Source organism: Theropithecus gelada, chromosome 20, assembly GCF_003255815.1.
Source record: "Theropithecus gelada isolate Dixy chromosome 20, Tgel_1.0, whole genome shotgun sequence".
Lineage (NCBI taxonomy): Eukaryota > Metazoa > Chordata > Mammalia > Primates > Cercopithecidae > Theropithecus > Theropithecus gelada.
In genome coordinates, this window is record NC_037688.1 from 39250196 (window position 1) to 39274797 (window position 24602).

The following is a 24602-nucleotide window of genomic DNA, read 5'->3' on the forward strand; positions in this document are numbered from 1 at the left end:
AGTGAGAACAGAACAGTGCACGGGCTGCTGGAATAGGCCAGAACGGTGAAGGGCAGACCCAGGAGTGTGACTTTGAGGCATGGTGGTATAAAGAGAACCCTCTTGGGTGACACATGGCAGCCGCCGGGTTTGGTGGTCAGGGGGTCCTCTGAGGGGTGAGCGATGCAGTGGTGGAAAGGACGGGATGAACGCAGCTGCCTCCTCCCCTAGGTTACGGGGTCCAAGCAGCCTTGTCGCTCACCTCGACCTTTGCAGCAGCCTGCAGACTGTCCCCGTCACCACTGTCTCCTTTCAAGTCTGTTTTCTGAGCAGCAATCCCTGTGAACCTTGGCTAAAGCTCCTGCAACCCCCGGGAGGAATCCCCGAGCCCCTAGGTGGACCTACCAACCTCCCCAGGAGTGGCCTGCCCTTCTCTCCAAGGCATCGCTTGCCCAGCCCTCCGTCCGTTTCACCTTCTGCTCCTCCTCGAACACTCCCAGCTGTTCCCACCTCAGAGCCTTTGCACTGGCCCTGGGCTCTGGGACACTCTTTACTCCTGCTCTCAGCCACCTGTCATCACGCCCCATTGTGATTCTTTGTGCAGCACTTGCCACTCTCCAATAGTTTATTTAGATATTTTGTTTGTTGCCCGTTTGCCCACTGGGCTCCTGTCTTACTTACTGCTAAATCTCCAACACCTAGCATGGCGCCTGGAACATAATAGAAGCTCAGTAAATGTCTATCAGATGAATGAAGGAATGAATGAAAAATGAATTGATCAATCCCTTGTACTTTTTGAGCCTAGCAATTAATCACATCAGGGAAATTGAGGCAGCTTCAGCCATCAACTCTCTCTACCTCTACCCCCATCACCGTGACTCTCCTTTGGCAGACAGATACTGAAATTAACAAACCTAACGGAGGTCCCCCATCTTTATGGTAGAATTAACCTGTTGGCCTTAGACTTTGAATTGCCTTGGCCTGTTTCTTGGAACACAGGATAGAGGTCAGGTCTCTTGATTCCGGAGTCAGATGGCCGAGTTCAGTCCTTTCCATGCCACTCCTACCTGGATGACCTTGGGCAAATCACGTGACCTCCTGAGCCTCAGCTTCCTTGTCTGTATGATGGGATGACCTTGATACCTGTTCCACAAGACCTGTGTGAGGATTAAATGATTGCAACGTGCAAAAGAGCTAGGGAGGTGTTCGCTGTTATTCTTCTCAGCTGTGCTGCACTCACTTGTTTCTCCTGAAGTCTGACTTCCTGGAGCCAAAGTGACAAGGACACCTGCTCTGGCTCCTGGTGGCCATTATATCCCTCGGTCACCTGGTGCCTTCTCGGGACAGCAAGACTCACTCAGAGAGTGGTGGGTGACTGTAGATTTCTCTTGCCCTGCCCCTACTCCCAACGATGACCGATGATAATAGCCTTTCTCATTCTTTTCAACACGTGCTATTGAGCCCTTGCCATGGGCCAGGCACTGGGGAAAGAGTGGGAACCAAGACAGACCTAGGCCCCGATTTCATGGAGCTCGCAGCCTGGCCAGGAGGCAGACATCCAACAGATAATGACACAGAATAGAGATGCCGCCTAGGGGCGGGGCTGGGGGCACAGGGAGAGCAGACCCCACTGGGTCTGTCGATTATGGATGGGAGTGTGGATTTTGTGGCTGGGCCATTGGGAGCCACTGAAGAATGTTGAGCAGCGGGGTGGGGATATGGAGTTTGCCGTCTTGGAATGTGGCTCTGGAGGCCGAGTGGAGGATACATATCCTTGGGGAGAGGAGGAAGCGAGATGGGTGCTTTCTGGGCAGGAGAAGGTGTTGGCTTGTTGCTAGTGAGGGATGGTGGGCTTCCAGCCACGCCCTGTGCTGGCCCCATGGATACCAAGAGCAGCAGTCCCTCAGTCCTTGCCCTCCAGCTGCTCCCACTCTGTTCCTAACTCTGCATCTCCAAACGTGTGGGTGGAGTTTTACAGTGAACCCCCTTGCAGCTGGATATGGCCAGCCGAGACAGGGAGGCTTCCTTTGGTCGCCAGAGGTGCCGAGCTCCTGCGCCAGCTCCATTTGCCTGTCGCTACAGGGGCAATGTTTCCAGGAACCATCTGAGATGCGGATGTCATGCCTGCTCCTGTAACCAATGCATGTCTCTTCTTTTCCTTTTTTTTTTTTGCTGCAGCCAACTGGGTACATGGAAAACTCAGTCTCCTACAGCGCGATTGAAGACGTTCAGCTGCTGTCCTGGGAGAATGCCCCGAAGTACTGTTTACAGCTCACGATTCCTGGGGGAACTGTCTTACTGCAGGTAGGAGAAATAAACATGAACAAGCAGTTTCTTCTCCCTCATCTTCATGCACTCGCCCCCCTCATTTCCCTTGGAGGGAGCCAGCCAACTACCAAGAGGAAAGGTTTAACTTTGGGTGGTGTTATTCCCCAAGTATAAGAAAGCTATAAACCGGGTCTGACTGGAGTAAAGCAAGAGGACTGCGCATGGTCTGAGCTCCTCCTGCACACCTGCTGCAGTCTAGGAACTTTTCAGGTTACTCATTTAGTTCCCTTAATAAACCTGATAAATAGGTTTTATCTCCATTTTACAGATGAGGAAACTGAGACACACAGGTGCGTTATGAGGCCCAAGAAGGCTGTGAAAAGCAGATGAGCAGTAGATACTAACTTTTTGCTTTACTTTGAGTGAGGGGGTTTCTGACATCTTGTTGATCTAAGTCTTTTGAGACTGATAGAATTATAACTTGTCTTTTCAGGAAAAAAAGTGCATTCTGTATGTACTGGTCAGGATGTTTGGTTGGAAATGACACGAACATTATTCCAACTAGTGAGACAAAAAGAGAGTTTAATACTGTTAACTATTAAAATAGCTGTTAACTATTAAAATAACTGGGAAGTCTTAGAGAGGAATTCAGGCATTGCTGGATCAGGGGTCGGATGACATCATTAATAGTGGGCGTCTCTCTCTCCGTCTCCTGGCTGTGCTTCTGTGTATTGGCTTCACTGGCAGAATCTCACCATGTGGTAGGAAAGAGGGGTGGGAGATGGGGCGGGCAGTCACAGGGTTCCGGGGTGGGAGATGGGGCGGGCAGTCACAGGGTTCCGTGGCCAACAGAGAGGTAGGGATGCCGGAGAATATCCCACCCTAGTGACTTTCCTGCCGTCACAGAGCTTTGAGGCAGCCTCTCTCCTTTGCTGGGGTAGGCCCCATGTGTGAAGAACCCCTCAGCCACTGGGGAGACAGGACCATAAACAAATGATTACTGATATAATGGCTAAGACAGAGGCAACCCCAGAGGACTGGGAGCCCAGAGGAAGGAGAAACTCATTTGGCCTGGGGGGCCAAAGCAGGCTCCCCAGACCGGCAACATTAGAACTGGGTGTAGAGGGATGAGTAGGAGTGTGCCAGGATGGTGGGGTGGGGGACCCACACTCCAGGCAGAGGGGATGTGTGTGCAAAGCATGAATGTGGGCGACCTGGGTACTTGCTGTAGCTGGAGGAGATGGGGAGATGGAGTTTGGGCTGCGGATGTGTCTAGATCTGTTGGGCGATGGCCGGATCACCCAGGCCTTGCCAGCTGAGTGAAGAAGCCTCAGACTCTTTTCCAAAGGCAATAGGGAGCCACTGAAAGCTCTGAAGGAGTAGAGGGACACTAGAGAAATCAGTATGGTGGCAGGGCAGAGGGGCCTAGATGTGTATATGACAGAGAGGCAGGAGGGAGCCCCTTGAAACAGTCCAGTCGGAGGAGAGGAGGCCCTGAGCCTTCGCCTTCCTCCTCCACCAACAAAGGGGCCTCATTCCTTCTGTTGCTGGAGGGGCAGCCCTGGCCCCCAAGGGAGGCCAGAGCATCACTCGTCCCATGCATGGAGGGGCAGTGAGGCTGAAAAGCAGAGAGGCAGTGCCTGGAATGTCCCTTTAACCTGGCCGTGGCGGCGGGCCCAGCTGTGATGACTTGCCTGGCCCCGCGTCCGGCAGGGCTTCAGGACAGAGCTGGCCCTGTGGCGCTGAGGAGCCGAGCGGGCGGGAGCCTCTGGCTGCTCCAGCATCCCACTTACTCACTGCCCGCGGCTCCCGTGGACAGCGCAGTCGGAGGCAGGAGCAGGAGAGGAGGAAGCAGAGGAAAAGGAGGAGGAGGCGGCGGCTTGCAGCTCCTCAGATCCAGAGCTGGATTCCGAGCTAGGGCGGGAGCAGCAGACTCGGCCTCCCAACCCTTCCCCCAAGGGGAACCCAGGTGGGTGCAGCCCCTGCCCCTGGCGGCTGTGGTTCTCTCACTGGCTGCCATTTCCATCAGGAGAGGTAGGCCTGGATCGGCTTCTCCCTTACTTCCCTCTCGTCCTCACCCCCACACTCTGCCCACCGTGATGCATGGGTGGTGTATAGCTGGCTCATTCTATAAACAGGACTAGTGAGTCTGTGTGGTTCTAGGGAGGCTGGGGCAGAGTGCACTTGGACCCCGGTGTGGTGCCCAGGGCTTTCTTCAGTCCTGGTTGTATTCCCGTGCCTTTTGTGACAGGTGGCAGGACCCTCTGCTTTGAGAGCCTTTACTTTGTCTTGATTCACATACAACACACTGTATTAGAACCCAGAGCCGTGGTGCCACAGAGAACAACCCCTTTGGCCCTGGGGACAGATCTTCCCTGCTCCAGCATGGGAGAGCAGACCAAGAAACAGCCAGGTGCCCTCTTGGGCCACGGCCCATCTGAACAGCATCACCTGAGTGCTCCTAGTCAGCAGAGAAGTGGAAGTGCCTTAAACGGTGCCACCCGACACAGCCGCCACCAGCCACGCATGGCAGCTCGCATATGGGTTTAATTTACTCAATCAAATTAATAACACAGTTCCTCAGCCCCCTAGCTACACCTCCAGGGCCCAGGGGCCACACATGGCTAAAGCTGCTGTGTTGGACAGCGCAGATAGAGAACATTTCCATTGGTACACGAAGTTCTGTGGAGCAGTGCTGGCCTCAAGGCCTTTTCATTTTGACCTCATGCTGCAGGCACCTGACCCCCTCCTGGGGAAGATCACCTCGGATCACAGGGGGCTCTTCGATCCTGCAGTCTGGCTGTGCTGTCACACAGTCTGCACCCTGCTGCATTACAGCACAGCCATTCTCTACAGACTAGGGGAATGGCAGGGCCCGAAGAGGACCAGTGCCCCTTCCCTACCCCAGCGTGCCTGATCTCTCTCCGTCTCTGTCTCTTTCAGGTTCTTTGCATCTGTGAGTGTCTGTTTTCCTCTGTCTCTCTGATGCCTTTTCTCCATCTCTCTCCCCTCCTTCCCCTTCCATCCCCTCCTGCCTCTCCTCTTTCTCTCTCTTTAGTTCTTGCCGTGGTTCACTCTGGGCTTCTCTTGCAGGTCCTTCCTCCAGGACTCTCATACCTCCGAGCCTGTCTCCTAGTCCTCTCTGTGTGTCTCTCCCCTCTTCTCTCTTTTCCTCCTCCTCCTCTCTCTCTGTCTTCTGAGGAGCTCCTTGTAAAACTCTTGCTTTGTTAGAATTTGAATCAGTGCCTCTTGCAGACCTCAGGGAGCTGACCTGATCCTTCAAGGAAGGTAGAGAGGGCATTCAGGCCCTCATCCCCAGCTCAGAGACTGAGCAATCTACCAGCAAGTTGAGTTGCCAGACAGGGGCGCCCAGCCTTCCAGCATGGGTCCCATTGGTGTGTTTTGGATGCTTTGTGTTTTTCAGCATGAGCTCCCTTAATGCCATGTTACTAGAATCCCTGCTTGCAGAAAGGACCTATTTATCCTGTTTCCTCCATTAATGCCCTTTCTGCTAGCATTTCATTGTGGGGAGGCCAACTATGTAAGTACGTAGACAGTGTCATGAAACCGTCCTGGGGTGCTCCTCGCTGGCCCCTGGGATGGGGTAGTGGGCATTAAAGAGCAACACGGTGCAGATCGTCTTTTGGGGGATTCTGCCTAAAAACTGAGTTTCTGCCCATCAGCAAAAATCAGACAGAGCCACTGCTCCACAAACAAGGCTTCAGGCAAGGTAAGAGCGGGGAGACCCTCCCCCCGAGAGTGTCTGCCTCTTTCTGGGATGGGTTCCGGGATTCCGCTCTTCACCAATGTTCTGGAAAGTCCTGCAGGAGGCAGGGCAACTGTTTACCCCAAACATTGGCAGCAGGGCAGGGACAGGGTGGGTTCCTTTCTTACTGGAAGGTAGCGAGCAGGACTTTTCCGGTCTGGAAAGCACCAGAAAGGTCTCACTCTCTACCTTCCAGTAAGAAAGGAAGCTGCTTTTCCCTAAGAAACTGGGCCGGGGAAGGGAGCTTGGAAAAGGTCGCTCACAGCGCACCCTGGGCTGTTTTTCTCACCTCTCGAGACAATACAACAATGAGAAAGAACTTGGCAGGTTTGGGAGAGGAAACTGGGCAGCGTTTGCCTGGAACCAGGCCTTTTCAGCATTCCAAAGATTTAACACCAGAAGTTGGAACCAGCTGCACTGGCTTCCAGGGAACTTGGGGTCTGGCTGGGGACCTCTCCCATATCTGAATGGATTCTCCTCTGAGTGACCCTCAGGGTCGGGCTGGGGGACCTCTCCCAGGTCTGAATGGATTCTCCTCAGAGTGACCCTTGGGGTTCCAGCCGTGCCTTATGTTCCCCCTGGGCTGGGTTCTCTTGGCTCAGCCACCAGCAGGACAGTGTGGGGACTCTGCACAGAAGCATGCGTCTTCCCCCGGCTGGAAAGCAGCCTGGTCAACTTTCCCTTTGCTTGGAAGCCCCTTAGAGATGCCTGTGCTGGGATTCAGGACATTGCCTAGCAGCCTGTATCCTTCCTCAAAAGTAGACAAGCCGAAGGAACGAGCAGTTTACAGTCCAGCCTTGTCCCAACCTCTGTGGCTCCATCAGCCTCCGCCTGCTCTCCTAGAGGCAAGTTCCGGTCCTTCCCTTAGTTTCAAGGTGAGGTCTCCTGTGTGCCACATCCTTCTTCCTCCTATTCCATCAGTAGGGCAGCTACCATGGAGAAATAACGCTCACGGATGTCCCAACCCAAGTCCTGAGAATCCAGAGGAGCTCAGATGCATTGCTTCATGTTCCAGGGCTGGATCGTAGGGAGGGAAGACTATAGCGTCAGACAGAACTGAGTTCCTGCCCAGCTCTCCTGGGCACTACCTCTAGAACCTTAGACTCTAACTGGCTGTCGAACCCTAGGCTCTAACCAGCCCTGGAACCCTAAGTTTTACCACATTCTAGCTGTGGAACCCTAGACAACAGGAAGAACCTCTCTGGGCCTCATTTTCTTTATCTGTGAACCATACCCTAATATTTATCTCCTTGGAGATTGTGAGGCTCATAGATATGACATGTAATTAGCACTGTGCCTGGTATATAGTAGGTGTTTAAGAAAACACTGCCGTGATCATTTTTAGAGTCTTAGGCAAATGCGGTTTAGGGAAGAGAGAGAATCAGAGCTGAAGGGTTCTTTTGAAGGTCTGTTGCGTGTGAACTTTCTTCACTGAGCAGAATGAGTATATGAATACCCCATTCATCCATCCATCTGTCCGCTCACCCATCCGTTTATCCATCAGACTGTCTATCTGTCTTATCTGTTTTTCCATCCATCCATGTCTCCACCCATCCAATTCATTCATTCATTCATTCATTCAACACTCCAGCCAGTCTTTCATTTAACAAATGTTTCTCCGGGTTTCATGGACGCAGTGCTGCATAAGTCAGACATGGTTCCTGACCTCCCAGAGCCCATAGCCTGCAGAAGCAGCACAACTAGACAGGCGATTCCAGGACAGTGTGATGCGTCAGGCGAGGCATTCTGGCCTGGTTTGGTGGGGGAGGGGGAGGGGAAGACACCATCAAGACAGTCATTGTGGAGAAGGGGCATTTCAGCAGGGACCTGAAGGGTAAGTAGGAGTGCAGCGGGCAGCGGAGAGAAGGGGTTGACAGCAGAATGTTGCTGGTGGGAGTACACGCTGCATGGAAGCCAGTCTGAGAGCAGGGCAGGCCAGGTGCTGCCACAGTCACAAGTGGCCACGCATTCTAGGTCGCTAGAAATGCCAAGGCGTTGTTTCTCACTTGTGCTGTGTGTCCACCATGGGCCAGTGGGGGAAGGGAGTGTGCCTGGCGCTGCATGGGGGGTTCTCAGGGGCTTCCATGCACGGGCCACGGGTCACTTCGGCATGACATCAGCTCGTTGGCGTTGGCCTGTGTGCTTGCCAGGAGCCTGGAGGGAAGAGAGCTGGAAATGACACAAATGACGACCCCAGCAAGTCTGGGTGTGTGTGTGGTGTCTGCGTTGCTTTCCCCAGTGGAAAAGTGGCAGCGGAGGAAAGGCTGGGTTAGATCTGGGTCCTTAACGTGTGGTCCATGGTAGATTCCAAAACTGTCTGCACAGTCCTACGGGTGGGACTGTGTGGTGTGTGTGTATGTGTGTCTGTATGGTTTATGTGTGTGTCTTTGTGGGGTATGTGTGTCTGTGTGTGTAGTATGTCTGCATGTGTGCGTGTACACATCTGTGTCTCTGAGTGTTTGTGTGTGTGTCTATGGTGGATATGTCTGTCTGGTGTGTGTGGTGTGTGTGCATGTGTGTGCCTGGCGTGTGTGTCTATATGTGGTATGTGTCTCTCTGTGTATATGGTGTGTATGCACATGTATCTGTGTGTGCATATGTGTGTGTGGTATGTGCATGTGTGTCCTGTGTCTATATGCGGTGTGTGTAGTATGTATCTGTGTGTGGTGTGTGCATGTGTGTGTGTGTGTCTGTGTGATATGTGACTGGTGTGTGTGGTGTATGTATGTGATGTGTGTCTCTGTGTGTATATGGTGTACATGCATGTGTATCTGTGTGTCTGAGGTGTGTGTCTGTGTGTATGAGGTGTGTATGCTATGTGTCTGTGTGTGGTGTGTGTGTGTGTCTGTGTGATGTGTATGTGGTGTATGTGTCTGTGGTATGTGTATGGGTGGTGTGTGTGCATGTGTAACTGGTGTGTCTGTGTATGGTGTGTGTCTGTGTGTGTGGTGTGTCTGTGTATGTGGTGTGTGTGTGGTGTATGTGTCTGTGTGATCTGTGTGGTGTATGTGTCTACGTGGTATGTGGCTGTGTGGTGTGTGTGCATGTGTAACTGTATTGTGTGTGTGTGTGTGGTGTGTGTGTGGTGTGTCTGTGTATGTGGTGTGTGTGGTGTATGTGTCTGTGTGATCTGTGTGGTGTATGTGTCTACGTGGTATGTGGCTCTGTGGTGTGTGTGCATGTGTAACTGTATGGTGTGTGTGTGTGTATGGTGTGTGTGTGGTGTATGTGTCTTTATGTGGTGTGTGTGTCTATGTGTGGGGTGTGTCTTTATGTGGTTGGTTGCGTGTGTGTGTGGTGTATGTGTCTTTATGTGGTGTGTGTGTGTGGTGTATGTGTCTTTATGTGGTTGGTTGTGTGTGGGAGGGTGTTATGTGTCTTTATGTGGTGTGTGTGTGGGGTGTTATGTGTCTTTATGTGGTGTGTGTGTGTGGTGTATGTGTCTTTATGTGGTTGGTTGTGTGTGTGTATGGTATATGTGTCTTTATGTGGTATGTGTGTGTCTGTGTGTGTGGTGTATGTGTCTTTGTGCGTATGGTGTGTGTGTGTGGTGTGTGTGTCTTTGTGTGTGGTGTGTGCATGTGTAACTATGGTGTGTATGTGTATGGTGTGTGTGTCTGTGTGTGTGGTGTATGTGTCTTTTTGTGTGTGGTGTGTGTGTGTGGTGTGTCTTTATGTGGTGTCTGTGTGTGATGTATGTGTCTTTGTGTGTGTGGTGTGTGTCTGTGTCTCTGTGTGTGTGATGTATGTGTCTTTGTGTGTGGTGTGTGCATGTGTAACTGTGTGGTGTGTATGTGTCTTTGTGTGGTGTGTGTGTGTCTGTGTGTGGTGTATATGTCTTTGTGTGGTGTGTGTGCATGTGTAACTGTGGTGTGTGTGTCTGTGTGTGGTGTATGTGTCTGTGTGTGTGGTGTGTATGCATGGGTAACTGTGGTGTGTGTGTATGGTGTGTGTGTGTGTCTGTANCTGTGTCTCTGTGTGTGTGATGTATGTGTCTTTGTGTGTGGTGTGTGCATGTGTAACTGTGTGGTGTGTATGTGTCTTTGTGTGGTGTGTGTGCATGTGTAACTGTGGTGTGTGTGTCTGTGTGTGGTGTATGTGTCTGTGTGTGTGGTGTGTATGCATGGGTAACTGTGGTGTGTGTGTGTGGTGTGTGTGTGTGTGTCTGTATGTGGTGTATGTGTCTGTGTGTGTGGTGCGTGTGGTGTATGTGTCTGTGTGTGTCGTGTGTGCATGTGTAACTGTGGTGTGTGTGTCTGTGTGTGGTGTATGTGTGTGTGGTGTGTATGCATGGGTAACTGTGGTGTGTGTGTATGGTGTGTGTGTGTGTCTGTATGTGGTGTATGTGTCTGTGTGTGGTGCGTGTGGTGTGTGTGTCTGTGTGTGTCGTGTGTGCATGTGTAACTGGTGTGTGTGTATGGTGTTTGTGTCTGGTGTGTGTGTCTGTGTGTGTGTGTAGTGTGTCTGCATACATGTTGACATTACATGGGTGTGAGTCCATAGCTTGTTTTAGGTTCTTAAAGGGATCTATAAACCCCCAAAGACTGAGAACCCCTGGCCCAGGTGATCTTTAAACTCCCTTTGACTTCTGATGGAAAGATGCTCATTGTTACAGTGGACAAACATGGCTGAAGCCTCTGCCTTCTTCTAAAGTGCAGCCAGCCCGAACGGGGGTGGGGAGGGGACCGTGGCCAGCTTTCCTTCTCGTCGCACTGGGGCAGAAGGAGCCGGGCATGGTGGGTGGGAGATCTTGGCCGTCTCTGCCTCCCTGGAAGGAGGCGCAGGAGAGTTCCGCATTGAGACTGTCCTCAGCCCGGCATCTCCATGCCTTGCCTTACATGTCATTAATTCATTCAGCTGTTTTTTTTTTTTTTTTTTAACACCAGGCTCACTGGAGCAGTCGCAGTTAATCCTACGTGGATCCTGCCTCCTCTTCCAGTCCTGTGGGTGGGACATAAATACCCAGCCGGCCCCAGGGTGTGGGCCGAGGGCTTGAAGAAGCGGCCGCCAGAAGCTTCAGGAATGTGGAGGAGGGATGGGGTCCTGGCTGAGGTGTGGGGAGGGCAGGGACAGTCGCCGGAGTGTGCAGAGGCACCCCACTGCCTGCTCCGAGCCTCGGCTTCCTCTTCTGTAAGATGGGTGTATTGAGGAGGAGAGGAGGTGTGTGTGAGCATTTCTCGTGGTGTCTGGTACCGAGTAAGCACACGTGGTCTGTGGTTGGTAGTGACATGCGTCATCGCACATAGTTCGCCAGCCTGTGTCACATACCTGTTTAGCTGGGGTCTGCAAACTGCTGATGAACTGAAACCTGCCTTCTTCCTGGAATGCCACACCGACCTCCAAGAGTTGAGAGGATCCCAGAGGGAACGGAAGTGGCCAGAAAGCCAAGTGTGGCTGGGGAAGGGGGTCACACCCTCCCATGGGAGGAAAGGCTTGGAAACCCAGATGGCTCTGCCTGGAAGGATGGGGCTGAGAAGAGACTGATGTGTAGCAGCGTCTGTGGTCAGTGGCTCTGAAGAAATCCCTCCCACGCCTTTAGACATCGAGTGCTGCTGTGAGAGGCAGGCTACCGAGGACCCAGCCAAGACTGGAGGCTCATGCAGCTCAGCTCATGGAGGGTGTGGCCAGGCCTGGCAGCCGGGGACCAGGAGAGGAGATCTGGCAGCCATCCCTGCCAACGGCTAAGCAGTGGGCTGGACCCAGTCTGGCAGGGCCAGAACCACCTGGATGTGAGCTCAGGGCAGAGGAGATGCCAGGAGCCCCGACAGTGTGACCAGGAGAAGCCACAGTTGTAGAAATGCTGGTTCCTTCTGTAAAAACGCCTATGGGGCGCCGGGCGCGGTGGCTCACGCCTGTAATCCCAGCACTTTGGGAGGCCGAGGCAGGCGGATCATGAGGTCAGGAGATCGAGACCATCCTGGCTAACACGGTGAAACCCCGTCTCTACTAAAAATACAAAAAAAAAAAAAAAAAAACTAGCCGGGCGTGATGGCGGCGCCTGTAGTCCCAGCTACTCGGGAGGCTGAGGCAGGAGAATGGCGTGAACCCGGGAGGCGGAGCTTGCAGTGAGCTGAGATCGTGCCACTGCACTCCAGCCTAGGCGACAGAGCGAGACTCCGTCTCAAAAAAAAACGCCTGTGGGGCAAACACATCAGAACGTCCACTTTGAGAAGGAAGAAGATGCCAAGAGCCAGTAGGCCCTGCGGGTCCCTCAGGGCTCTCATGTGCCAGCAGCTGAAATGGGATCTGGCCATTCCAAGCAGGAAAGGAATGTACTAGAAGGATGATGGCAGCCTGGAGAATGGCCCGGAGGTGGGGTCAGGGGCATGCAGGTGGTAGTCCCATCACCACCGGTGCAGGAAGATGCAGGGCAAGACCCAGCTCCTCCCAGGTGAATTGTCCCTGCCCCATCTCTATAGCACTTGCCCAAGATCCAGAGTCCTGGGCAAGAACCTCTGCCTGGCCAGCCAGAGGACCGACTCACACACTGCTGAGGAGGGCTGGAAGGCCCCCTAAGACTCACCAGCTGGGGAGGCCCCAGATGGGAAGGGCTGGTCTAGCCATCGTGGAGGACGGTCTATGTTGGGTTTCGCCACAGAGGCTGGGGAAGGGAGTCTCCTCTGGTCTCTGGTCTCTCTACCACCTGTGACAGCTGGGTTGCTTTCCTGTTTCTTCCTTTGTTTCTGTGTTGATTCATTCCATTGTAACCAACCCTGGCCCAGCCAGGCACTGCTCATCTGGCTGTGCATTCAGAAATAAGACCCTGCCGTCAAGGAACTCCTAGTCCATTCATTCCTTTGTTCCTTCAGAAAACACCTGTTGGTCTCCTGGTGCTCCAGGCCCTGGGATACAGCAGTGGGTAGAGTATCCGTGGCCCCTGCCCTCTTAGGGTCAGACATATATGCAGGGCACTGTGGCGGGGCCAGTGGACACGGAAGAGGGAGGGGTGTGGGTGTCCTCCACCACCTCCTTTTTGTCTTTGCTTGGCTATTCCGTTCAGCCAGTGGCAGCTTACAGGCACTGCCTGGGTCCACTGTGGACCCTCAGAGCCAGTGAAACAACTCACATCAGCGTTATACCAACCTGGTTGTACCTCCTGGTTTTATTTACTATTGCTGCTATGACTGGTTACCCCTAACTTTGTGGTTAAAAGAACACGGATTTAGTCTCTTATGGTTCTGGAGGTGTGAAGTCCAACACAGGTCCCATGGGGCTAAAACCAAAGTGTCAGGACCATGTTCCTTCTGGAGGCTCTCAGGGAGAATTCGTTTCCAGCTTCTAAAGGCTGCCCGCTTTCCTTGGCCCATGGCCACATCACTCTGACGTCTGCTTTAGTCTGACTCTGACCTTCCTGTGAGGACCCTTGTGATTTCATTGGCCACCTAGATCATCCAGGATAATCTCCCCATCTCAAGACCTTGAACTTGTTCACGTCCAGAGTCCCTTTGCCACATAGGATAACTTAATCACAGGGATTTAGGATGGAACATGTTTAGGGGGGCTTATTTTCCTTACCACCTCCTCTCTCTGGCACCCATGGTGTGTGAAGAAGCACAGGAATGGATGTGGACCAGGCATGCCCTGGAGCCAGCTCATTCCGGCTTGCACCTGCCCACCAGAGCCAATCGTGCATGTCTCTCCCCAGCTGTGGCCCAGGGGCATCCTCTTGAAGGTGTGGAATTGGCCAAGATGGGATTGTTCACAACACGGAAATCCGCACACGCTGGGATCAGGGCTTTTTGTTCCAGAGAGCCTGATGTTAAGCATTTATCAGCACGGCCCTGGCCATGGCTGCTGACACTGCTGGCCCCTGTTTGTGGAGTGTTTGCACGTGCCAGGCACCGTGCTGAGGAAGCACTTTTCATGGATTAGTTCATTGTTTGGGATCTTCGCACGGCTCTCCCCGAGCAGGGGTGTATTTTGTCATCCTAATGAATAGGAATTGTCACAAGACCAGTAGAGCTTGGGCAGTGCTGATGGGAAGGAGCTCAGCAACAGTCTCTCCAGGGGGCTGTTTTTCCTCTTCGGCCTCCGCAGCTTCAGGCAGGGGGCACAGGCTTGGGTCATCAGTCAACTTGCTCCAGGTCACATCACTACACATGGCAGAGCCGGGACTTGAACCTGCACCTGTAAGAGGCTCAGCCCTTGTAGGAGTTCCTGTGTCACATGGAGGGCTTGCTTTCTGTCTGCTTGGCACTTGGGCAGACTCAAGCTCCACCAGCCTTGGGGTGGCTGGTGTGGATTCGTCTAGTCCAGGGTTCAAAACCCTGAGTCTCTGAACTCACCCACGAGAGCCTGATTCCTCACCACACTTGCTGCTGGAATGGATCATTTATCCAAGGCCAGAGATTGGTCCAGACCCTGACCTGGGAGAGCAGCTGATGTTTCGTAGATGACTTGGGGAGCGAGAGGTGGTCACCTGTAGCGTGACCTGGATCTCCTCAAACGAGGGTGAACCAAAGGGGCTACACGCTTGAGTTTGTGTGGTGTGTCTGTGTGCATCGAGGCAGAAGGTGGACTTTCGTGCTTGAAGAGAGGCTCCACCCTTCATCAGACCCCTGAACCGTCAGAAGCAGGGCCACTTTGGAGAGAGGGCTGTGGATTCTGGTGGGGAACGCACACTGCATTTTGGCCCTACGTGGAGTGGAGGGGTAGCCAATGGGGAACTCAGAATGGCCCGGTGTTGTGGTTTACAGCAGGAGTCAGACCACCTCGGTTCAGTTCCTGGCCCCGTACCACATGTCTGTGAACCCTCAGGAAAGTTTTTAACTTCCGAAGTCTCAGTTTCCTCATTTGTACCATGAGATGTTGACAGTACCGACTTCACAGGGCTGTCTTGTAAGGACTGAATGAGCCAGTCCACACCTAGGACTCAGAGCTGTGTCTGGTGTCCATGAAACACCATAGCTTTACTGTTCTATTAGCAGATCGAGAAAGGAGGTGAGAGCCGCAGTGATACTCATGAGGGCTGGGAGGGATGCCTTGGGCTGCATTTTGTTGGAAAGGACTTGATGATGGCAATGATAATGATAACAATAATAATAACAATGGCTGCATTTTTGACCACCTGCCATATGCCAAGCATGGTTCTAGATGTTCTACAAGAATAATTTCTGGTCCTTACAACATCCCTGCAAAATCAGGGTTACTGTCCCCATTTTACAGATGGGAAAATTGAGGCTGAGATATCCAAAGACTCAGAACTAGTGTGTGGTAGATCAGAGAAGATTTTCTTTTCCCACTGTCATGTTTAGCCTAGGTCTGCTGGACACCGTCTACTATGACCTTCTGCCATTGGCAGGAGAAGGTCATGGTTAAATGCACAGACTTGGAAGCCAGGCTGCCCTGGGTTTGAATGCACTTCATTGTGAGATCTCGGGGTCTCGATTTTTCCCTCTGTGAAATGGGCATAATGGTAGGTGCTACCTCATAGGGTTGCTGTGAGGACCAAGGATAGACTATGTGGATAACAAAAGCCAAGTTCCTAGAACAGTCCTCATGCACAGGCCTCCAGCCAGCCCCCACCATCCTCACTTCGGGCCTCTAACCAGTTCATCCCAGCCCCTCCCGTGTCCCTAAGTCCGGCTGTGTGCGCAGTTAAAGCTCTCGAGTCAGCAGTGTCTGAAGTCACTCATATCCTCAAAGGAAGCACATGGTGCTAGTGATGTCTTGTTTTGAGGAAATCCTCCCTGGCCGGTCCTTCTGTTTTGGTTTTGCACACAACGGCTCAGCTTAGCATATCTTTCAGCGGACTCGTTAGGGTCACAGGGCAGACACTGTCCACAGAGCAGCCTGGGGGGCTCACATGGCTGGCCTTGAAATGCCCTGAGATGCCGCAAGCTGATGACCGGACATTGCTGTCCTGTTCTTGTCGTTACAGGCTGCAAACAGCTACCTGCGAGACCAGTGGTTCCATTCTCTGCAGTGGAAGGTAAGTCCTGACTCAGTTGCTTGTTTAAAGCGACTCAGGCAGCGGTGTGATGGCTTAAAGGCAATCTGTCACCCAGAGGCATGAAAGTGGAGAACTCATGCCTTCCAGATGGCTCAGCTGAGGAACTTTGCTCCCCTGTCTAAGAGCCCCTGGCCCTTCGTCCTCTGCTGTTCCCATCCCCTGCAGTGCTGAAATGGCCTTCTCGCCCTGGTGTTCTCAAACCCTATAGCTGTTTTCCTGCTTCAAAAGGATCATAGAACTTCTTGCTCTCAGAGTGAGGGTGACCCTGAGGGGAGTCCAGCCGGGGAGGCTGGACTTCAGGGTTCAAGATGCTTAGTTGAAAGTAACTTCCAAAGGCCGTGCCAAGTGTAAACTTAACAGAGATTCAAACTCCCGAGCCCTATTTCTGTAGTCTTCACTGCTTTTCAGTTGTCAGATTCTCTGGCCTAATTTTCTGATTCTAGCTCTGCATAGGATGGTTCAGAGCTTTCTGGCACGTAAAGGGAAATTCATCTTGGAGACCCAGGGGCAGATCTCCTAAGAAGGGTCCCCCAGCCACCCGAGGGGGAGCCCGAGTTCTGCCCCATGGCTCAGGCGATAGAAACCCTGACGTCAGGACCAGGGCGTGAAGCACGTACAGTCAGCTTCTCATTCCTGCCCTGCCTCCCTGTCTCTCCTTGTCTTCTGATCTTCTGGTTTAGAACAAGCTTTGACAGGCCCCAGGCCCCACAGCACCAGCAGGGTATGGCTGGAATGACCAGTGTGTCATAAGTTGTCATCCTCACAGTAAGCTGGGGAGCCGCAGGGGATGAACAGCTGGCCCCGAGCAGAGCTGGGTGCCGTATCACGTGTTGGGAGGACCCAGGAACACTCAGGATTCCTCTCATGGCTCCAGAGCGGCTCCCCCAACTGCCAGGGTTGGGGGCAGAAAGGCAACCCCAGAAAATGACTTTCCTGTTCCCAGAGAGGGCCCCTCCCCTCCTTTCCCGTGTCAGCGGCTGGTCCTCTTGCTTTGTGCTGTGGGGCCAAGTCTCAGAAACTGAGCTGAGTCTCCAAGTTGGGGCTGCAAAAGGAAAGAGAACTAGTGTTTACTGAGCTCCTACTGTGTGCCAGGACTAGCGTGTTTTGAGCTCCTGCTGTGTGCCAGGAGCTTTGCTAGACTCATCATGTCCATTTCACCGTCACCACAACCGCATAAGGTTGATGATTATCATTGTTGCCATTTCCATATGGGAAAGGTGAGGCTCAGACTGTAGTCCAAGCTCCCGTCGTTAGGAAGGGGCTGAGGCATGGCTCAGCTCGACCTTTCCAGTACCTGTATGTACTGGAGATTTCTGAATGTAGTGGAGCGGGAAGGCACAGATGTCAGCCAAGCAGGTAAGGTGGTGCTCACCGGCTCGTGTGATCAGCAGATGCTGCTGAGAGCTCCGTTTCCACTGGGAGAACATCTCTGATACCTGATTCTCTCTACGTGCCCAGGTACGAGTGTGTCTTAGGACAGGCAGGGCGTTCGTCAGCACCTACTGGGGACTATCTGGGAGTCAGATGCCAGAGCAGTTGAGAGGGAGGACTGAGCGGTGGTGGTGATGGGGGTACCACCTCTTCCCTTCCCTATGGTATTTTGCTTGTGGGGCCTCAGTAAGTGACAGCCTTGCATTTTCTCTTAGCTCAGGACAGGGCAGAATGTACTTGGAGACATACTGCCTACCTGACAGGTTGGGAGAAAAATGCCTTATTTAAAAGGAGGCCAAGATGAGTATCAATGAAGGCTGTTAGGTGCAGTATTGCACAAGGCTCTGTTTTCTGCCTTTCCCTGGTCTGCATTTTAAACAGTACTTCCACGTGCACCTGGAAGGCAGCATTTGTGAAATCTGTGAGTATTGCATAGCTGCAAGGGGCAACCAAGATGATGGGCACAGAAATGGACTTCAGGAGGCTTTGGCTAGAAAGATGATTTAAAAGCTCGGGCTTGAAGCATTCAAATGTCAAGGATTGGCCAGGTGTGGTGGCTCACGCCTGTAATCCTAACACTTTGGGAGGCCAAGGCGGGCGGATAGCCAAACTCAGGAGTTCAAGACCAGCCTGGGCAACATGGCGAAACCCCATCTCTACCAAAAATACAAACAATTAGCCGGGCGTAGTGGTGCGCCCTTGTGGTCCCAGCTACTTGGGAGGCTGAGGTGGGAGGATCACTTGAGCCTGGGAGATGGAGGTTGTAGTGAGCTGAGATCGCTCCACTGCACTCCAACCTGAGTGATAGAGTGAGACTGCCATGCCCTACCCCCAAAATGTTAAGGATTGCATGTAGAATTCACACAGTTGATTGAGCAAGTCCAGAACTGGGATCACTGTTTCTAGCAGCTCTCATGAAGACCTGGATGTTTACATTCAATTATGGTGGCATCCGGTTTATTTATGGTTGCTAAATTTAATCAACCAGTTTTTAAAAATTTCAGAAAACCTAAATCAGGATGTCAAGGAACTGGCAGATGCCTGGCTGCGTGCCGGCCCACTAGCCAGGCGATCAAGGGGTCTTCGTTCTCAGGGTGTAAGCTTTGGCTGTGTCTACAGCATGCTTAAGATGCTGACAGTTTTTCCCCTTGGACTATTGCCCCCCAATAATTTAGGTATGCTGCCACCAGGTGGCAGTGATATTTAACTTGATTTCAATTCCTGTGGCTCTTTGTACCCAGTTTTGGTGATATTTGAGAAGGCATGCTCTCCTTCCTTTTAAAATGGCAAAGAAACGTCAGGTGTTTTGGAGGTACCGCCAGCTAGCAAAATGAGCTGGGAAACCTGAATTTGAACCCTGGTTCTGTGGACAGATTCCAGAAAGTGTTCACCTAATTCAGATACCGTTAGTGAGTACCTATGAGACGCCAGGACTGGCCAGGTCGTTTCTGGTTCGTTGTCGTTAAGCAAGTAAAAGAACCAAGGCTCAGAGAGAGCAAGTGATTTACCCGTAGTTACCCAGCAGATTTCAGTCCAGATCTGGGCGGCTGTCCTACCTCCTCCTTGATCAAACAGTGCCTTTCTCTGAGACTGGGACTCCGCAGCCCTCCCAGGACTTGACCCCTCTGCTTCTGCTGATATGGCCACTCTCTCCCCTCTTTATTTACAACCACCTATTTGAGGTTTTTCTTTTCTTTTCCTTCCTTGTTTCTTTTCTCTTCTTTTCTCTGTCTTTAACTGAAAAAAAAAAAAATCAGTGGAACATCAAAATTGAGGACCTTTAGAAATTCCACCACCTCAGCTTGAATTTTTTAACTTTCTAAATGTTTTTGTCGTTTTCTCTCCTACACCAGTATACATTTGTTTCCTGTGGCTGCAGTGCACACACAGTCAGAACACATTCTTCTGTATGTAAAGAATGCCACCTCTAGCCTGGGGGAAAGTGCAAGACTCTGCCTCAAAAAAAAAAAAAAAAAGAATGCAACCTCCTAAATACTGTGTTCCCATTGCTTAGTTTTTATCAAGTTGGACTTGCATCTCTACCGGCATTCCCAACAGGGGCCACATCACCCCTAACGGGACCAAAATTGGTTCTTTGAGATTTAAACAAATCTTAATGATTACAATAGTCTGTGGCCCTCCAAAGCTCCACTCTATTCAATGAAATCGTATTCTTGAGTATTTCTTTCAAAGGGAGGACAGATAGGGGAGACACTAGAGCTCTTTATGCGGACAGTCATGAAAACAGGGTTGACAACTGCTGCTATAGAATCGACCTCAAATTGTTTTGTGGAAGAAGGCAAAGCGGGGGTAAAATATCCAGCATCTTGTTCACGCTCTTGCATCTGGGTAACAGTGTTGTTTTTGTGGCCTCAGCTCAGAACTTTGAGCTGTTCACACGCAGTCGTAGCCCCCGTGTTGGTGGAGTTTACTCAGCGTTGGATGCTGCGTTTTGTGAATTACTTCCTCTCACTGAATAGGTTCTGTTCCTATCGACATTTGCAGATGGAGAAATCTGAGTGTAGAGAGTATAAGTCATTCGCACAAGGTTCCAAGGCCACCAAGAAGGCAAGCGGGATTAGACCCTGAACATCCTTGCCTCTGTCCGAGCAGCTCTGCTCTTCCTCCCAGCCTTCCTGGCCTGGCCTCTGCCGTGTTGGTCTGGGAGATCTGAGGAGGCCTGGAGCCTGCGGGAGGAGGGCCAGGATCTCCCGGCCCAGGGCTGCTCTGCCTCCCAGCATTCGCTAGAGCCTGCAGTCCTGAGGGCCCCTGGGGAGGCCAGCCCTGTTTGGTTTGGGTGGTTCAGCCCTTGAGGCTAATTCCCAGGAGTGTGGAAGCATTAAACAGTTATTCTGGGTTAATGAGGCTTCATTTCTGACTCAGATGCACCTCCTGGCTCCCGCCCTGGCCCTCGGAGGCCAAGCCCTGTGGCAACAGGCCTGTCTGCACACGAGGCTATGAGGGAACAGGCCTGTGTGTGCGAGGCCATGAAGGCCCAGTTTGTGGGGCAAGGCCAAGAGCGTGTTCAGGCTGTGAGGAGACCGTGTGTGTTTACAAAGCAATGAGAAGATTGGCCTGTTTCTGTGTCCAGGGTTTCGAGGTGAGAGACCCAGGTATGCACAGCTGTGAGGGACAAGTCTGTCCATATGAACAGGCCCAGGTGACAGGTCCAGGCTACCGGGCTGTGAGGAGACACACAGCAGGCTCCTAGAGGAGCCCTGAGAGGCTAGGATGCACCTGCTGTGGGAGCTGGGCTCCTGGTACCTCTCCACCTTCTCGCTTCCTGAGACGGGTTCCTCAGGCCGAGGCACACAAGTCCTGGAAACCAAAATGGTTTTTCCCTGGGGGAAGCGAGGTCGCTCAGAACAGCCCCAGGGGCCAAGCCCCAGAGCTGGGGTTCAAGGAGCAGACTGTGTGTCACAAGAAGCTGGCCTATGTTCCTGTCCCAGGGCTGCCAGGGCCAGAGGAGTGCCCTTGGCTCTGGGAAAATCCCAGCCCAGGTTTGGATCCTTTCTGGCCGCCTGCCCTGGCCTCGCTGTCTTCTTGCTGGGCAGATTTCCCAGCCCCCCAGGGGGGCCACAGCCCCTCAGTCACCCCATCCAAGCCCAGGCCTCTGTCCCTCCTCTGTGGAGAAGGGTGGAAAAGAATGTGGGGTGTGTGAGTGTGAGAGTGGGTGTGTGTGCGGGTGAGAATGTGTGTGTGTGAATGTGAGAGTGTGTGTGAGAGCAAGAGTGACTGTGATTGTGTGTTGTGTGGGGTGACTATTTTATGAGTGTGTGTGGTGAGGTGACTGTTGTGTGTGTGTAGCGTGTGAGGTGACTACGAGTGTGTGTATGTGGCATGTGTGGTCACTATGAGTGCGTGTGACGTGTGGGTGACTGCATGTGTGTGTGGCATGTGGGGTGACTGTGTTATGAGTGTGTGTGTGTGACGTGTGAGGTGACTATTTTATGAGTGTGTGTGGGGTGTGGGGTGACTATCTTATGAGTGTGTGTGTATGTGTGGCATGTGGGGTGACTGTGTGTTTGTGTGTGTGTGTGTGTGGCCTGTGGGGGTGACTGTGTGTGGCCTATGGGGTGACTATTTTTTGTGTGTGTGGTGTGTGGGAGTGACTGTGTGTGTGTGGCATATGGGGTGACTATTTTATGAGTGTGTGTGTGTGTATGTGGCCTGTGGGGTGACTATTTTATGTGTGTATGTGTGCGTGTGGTGTGTGCAGGTGACTGTGTGTGTGTGGTGTGTGTGGCATATGGGGTAACTATTTTATGAATGTGTGTGTGTGGCATATGAGGTGACTATTTTATGAGTGTGTGTACGTGGCATGTGGGGTGACTGTTTTATGTGTGTGTGGCCTGTGGGGAGACTATGAGTGTGCTGGTTTGGAATGTGTTTATTTGGGCCTCAGTTTTCTCCTCTGTGGAATGGGGATGATCCTGGCGTCTCGTTACTGGGCCGTGTGAGGATCGAAGGCTCTGTTGTTTGTGCAGCTGGCAGAAGGGATCCTGGTAGGAGCCCACGCATGGGAGCCTCTCATGCGCCATCATCAGCGTGTCTCCGAGTGGGTCCGACATGGTGGGAGCAGCTGGCTCAGCCCCTCTCCCCAGCAGCCCCTTCCAGCCCCTGCTGGTGGTCCTGGCTGACTCATGGCCTGTGAGGGCTGGGGTGGGTGGGAAGCCCGCCCTCAGGACCATCTCTGCCTGGGCCTGGCCATGGAGCATCCCCTGTGTCCAGCACTATGTGCCCCTGTGCTCCTTTGAGCCCAGAAACAGTTCTGCGGGGTCCACATCCCTCCCCCATCTCATAGCGGAGGGGACCGAGAGTCCAAGGGGATAAAGGACGGTGCCAAAGCCAGATGCCTCCCAGCGAGGGTCACGATCTCGCTTCCACCTCATGAGTGGCTGCGGCGCCTCGGGAATGAGTCTGTTCCATGTTCTGTGTTGGGAGCTGGCACTGGGGAACCACCACCCTCAAAGTCCCCAGCACCCAGGCAAAGTGCCTGGGGCTCAGAGAGGTGAAGCCCACCTGGCCGGAAGCTGAGGGCAGGGCCTGGGTCGTCTCCTCCCCACCTGCTGCGCCCTCAGCGGGGCGGGGTCCGTCACCCACATCCCTGTGCAGGGGAAAGCCCCGGGGGACCAGGTCAGAATGACACAGGACCGTTGAGCTGATGCCTCCCCTGGCCCCTCACCGAGGGCCATGCTAGATGGGGGGATCCCTAGGAAAGCGGAAAGCCTGAGGCTCCGGACCAGGCCACCAGTGGGGGCTGTCACACCCGGCTCTGACCTTCCTCCCGGATCCCACCTCCCCTGAGTCACCTCCTGGTCATGGGAGCCTCCCTGGAGAAGAGCCACTCCTAGTGTCCTAGAGATGTGGCCCCAGGCGCTCTCTCCACCAGGCTGCAAATCCCTTCCCAAGCTCACATCCCCCAAGTCTTCATCCAGCCCAAGCCAAGCCCCCAGTTGCACCCCAAGGCCTCAGCACAAGGCTGCAGCTGGTCCCCGAGTCATGATGGACACTTACTCCTGTGCTGGGCGTGTGCCAGTGCCTCACTTACTCAGCTTGGCAAATCCTCACAGCCCTGAGGAGGTGCCTGTTTCTCCTGTTCTCCCATTGTACAGATGTGGAAGCTGAGGCTGAGGTTAAATCACTCATTCAAGGTCACACAGTTATTCAATGGCTTACCTGGGATTTGAACAGACGTCTGAGTGAGTCCAGAACCTGGGGCTTTAGCCACTGGGAGTGTGGCTCCCAACTGCACCTGCACACATGTACACAGACACACGCTCACCAGACACTTCTCACACCTGATGTGCACTTGGGAGCAGCACCCTAGCTCCCACCTGTTCTCGTGGCACATCTGGGTAGAGCCTGGGTGTTTCTGGTGCCTGAGGCTTGCATGAGAGCTTTCCATTTTTCCCTACGTCTCCCATCACCGTTAGGATTATGTGAATTGGCCGGGTGCAGTGGCTCACACCTATAATCCCAGCACTTTGGGAGGATGAGGCAGGCAGATACTTGAGGTCAGGAGTTCAAGACAAGCCTGGCCAACATGGTGAAACCCCGTCTCTACTAAAAATACAAAAATTAGCCGGGCGTGGTGGCTCAGGCCTGTAGTCCCAGCTACTCAGGAGGCTGAAGCATGAGAATCACTTGGATCTGGGAGGCAGAGGTTGCAGTGAGCCGAGATGGTGCCACTACACTCCAGCCTGGGTGACAGAGTGAAACTGTGCTCAAAAAAAAAAAAAAAAAGAAGAATGTGAATTGATCTCTGACTGGGCAAACCCCTGTTTCTCGTGGAGAAGAGCTGATTGCCTCATCCTGTCTTGCGTGACACCAGCACAGCCACTGTCAGACCACGTCTCCCAGGCCTGGTGTCAAACTCAGGACTGACCCGCTTCCACATCTTCCCCAAACACACTGGCCGCTGTGTCCCCTGACTTTAAACTTGAGATTTGGAAGCCCACATCTGACCTTGCACCTGACTCCCTTGCTCCACACCATCCCTCACGTAGGTGGCTCCTGGCTGGGCCTATCCCCTCTAGCCCAGCTCATCCCTTGGTCTTGAGGGAAGACGTTGCCCTTGAACCCCACCCCACCTCCGTATTGCCCATCTAACCCCGTCTTGGTCACCTTCCTCCCTCTCTGTGTCCTTTTCTACCATTTTTACAATCACATCAAGGTCAGTGCCCCCAGCTCCTGCCAGTTCTGACCTTGCAGTTCTCCTCCGAGGCTGCATCCATCTTCACGCAGCCATTTTGGCAGCTGTGGCCAGGCACACGGACAGTCCTGTGAGCCTCGCCAAGTCATGGCAGCTCAGACATCCCAGTGCCGTGCCACAGCTCCCAGGGGAGGCTTCCTAATGGCTGCATAATCGTCCACGAAGAGGCTGGTGCCATTTACCAAAGGGCTCCTCTGTGGTCGCCATTTGGGTCGTTCCCAGCTTTCCTCAATTATAGATAATGCAGCCGTGACCGTCGCATATCTCAGCTTTCACTTTATTTGAATTACTTGTTTAGGGCAGATTTCTAGAAGTGGCTACTGGGCCAGAGAGAAGGGTATTTTTGGGTGGCTTTCACCACCTATTACCTCTTTGCTCCCAAAATAATACTTTCTACAGTGCTTCAGGGCCAGACTGCCCAGGTTCCAACCCTGATCCACCTCCTACTGGCTGTGTGACGCTGGACTGGTTACTTTCATCTCTGGGCCTCT

At 52.9% G+C, this 24602-nt stretch overlaps 1 protein-coding gene across 2 annotated transcripts in view; it reads left to right on the forward strand.

Annotated features, from left to right (window-relative positions):
- The window catches only part of CMIP (c-Maf inducing protein), a 264953-nt gene that overhangs the window by 157920 nt on the left and 82431 nt on the right, over positions 1–24602 (forward strand). For both annotated transcript variants that reach the window (XM_025370610.1, XM_025370611.1), the window contains exons 2-3: positions 2158–2283; positions 15894–15944. In XM_025370610.1, the coding sequence (XP_025226395.1) occupies positions 2158–2283; positions 15894–15944 (177 nt within the window). The remainder of the gene's footprint in view (positions 1–2157; positions 2284–15893; positions 15945–24602) is intronic.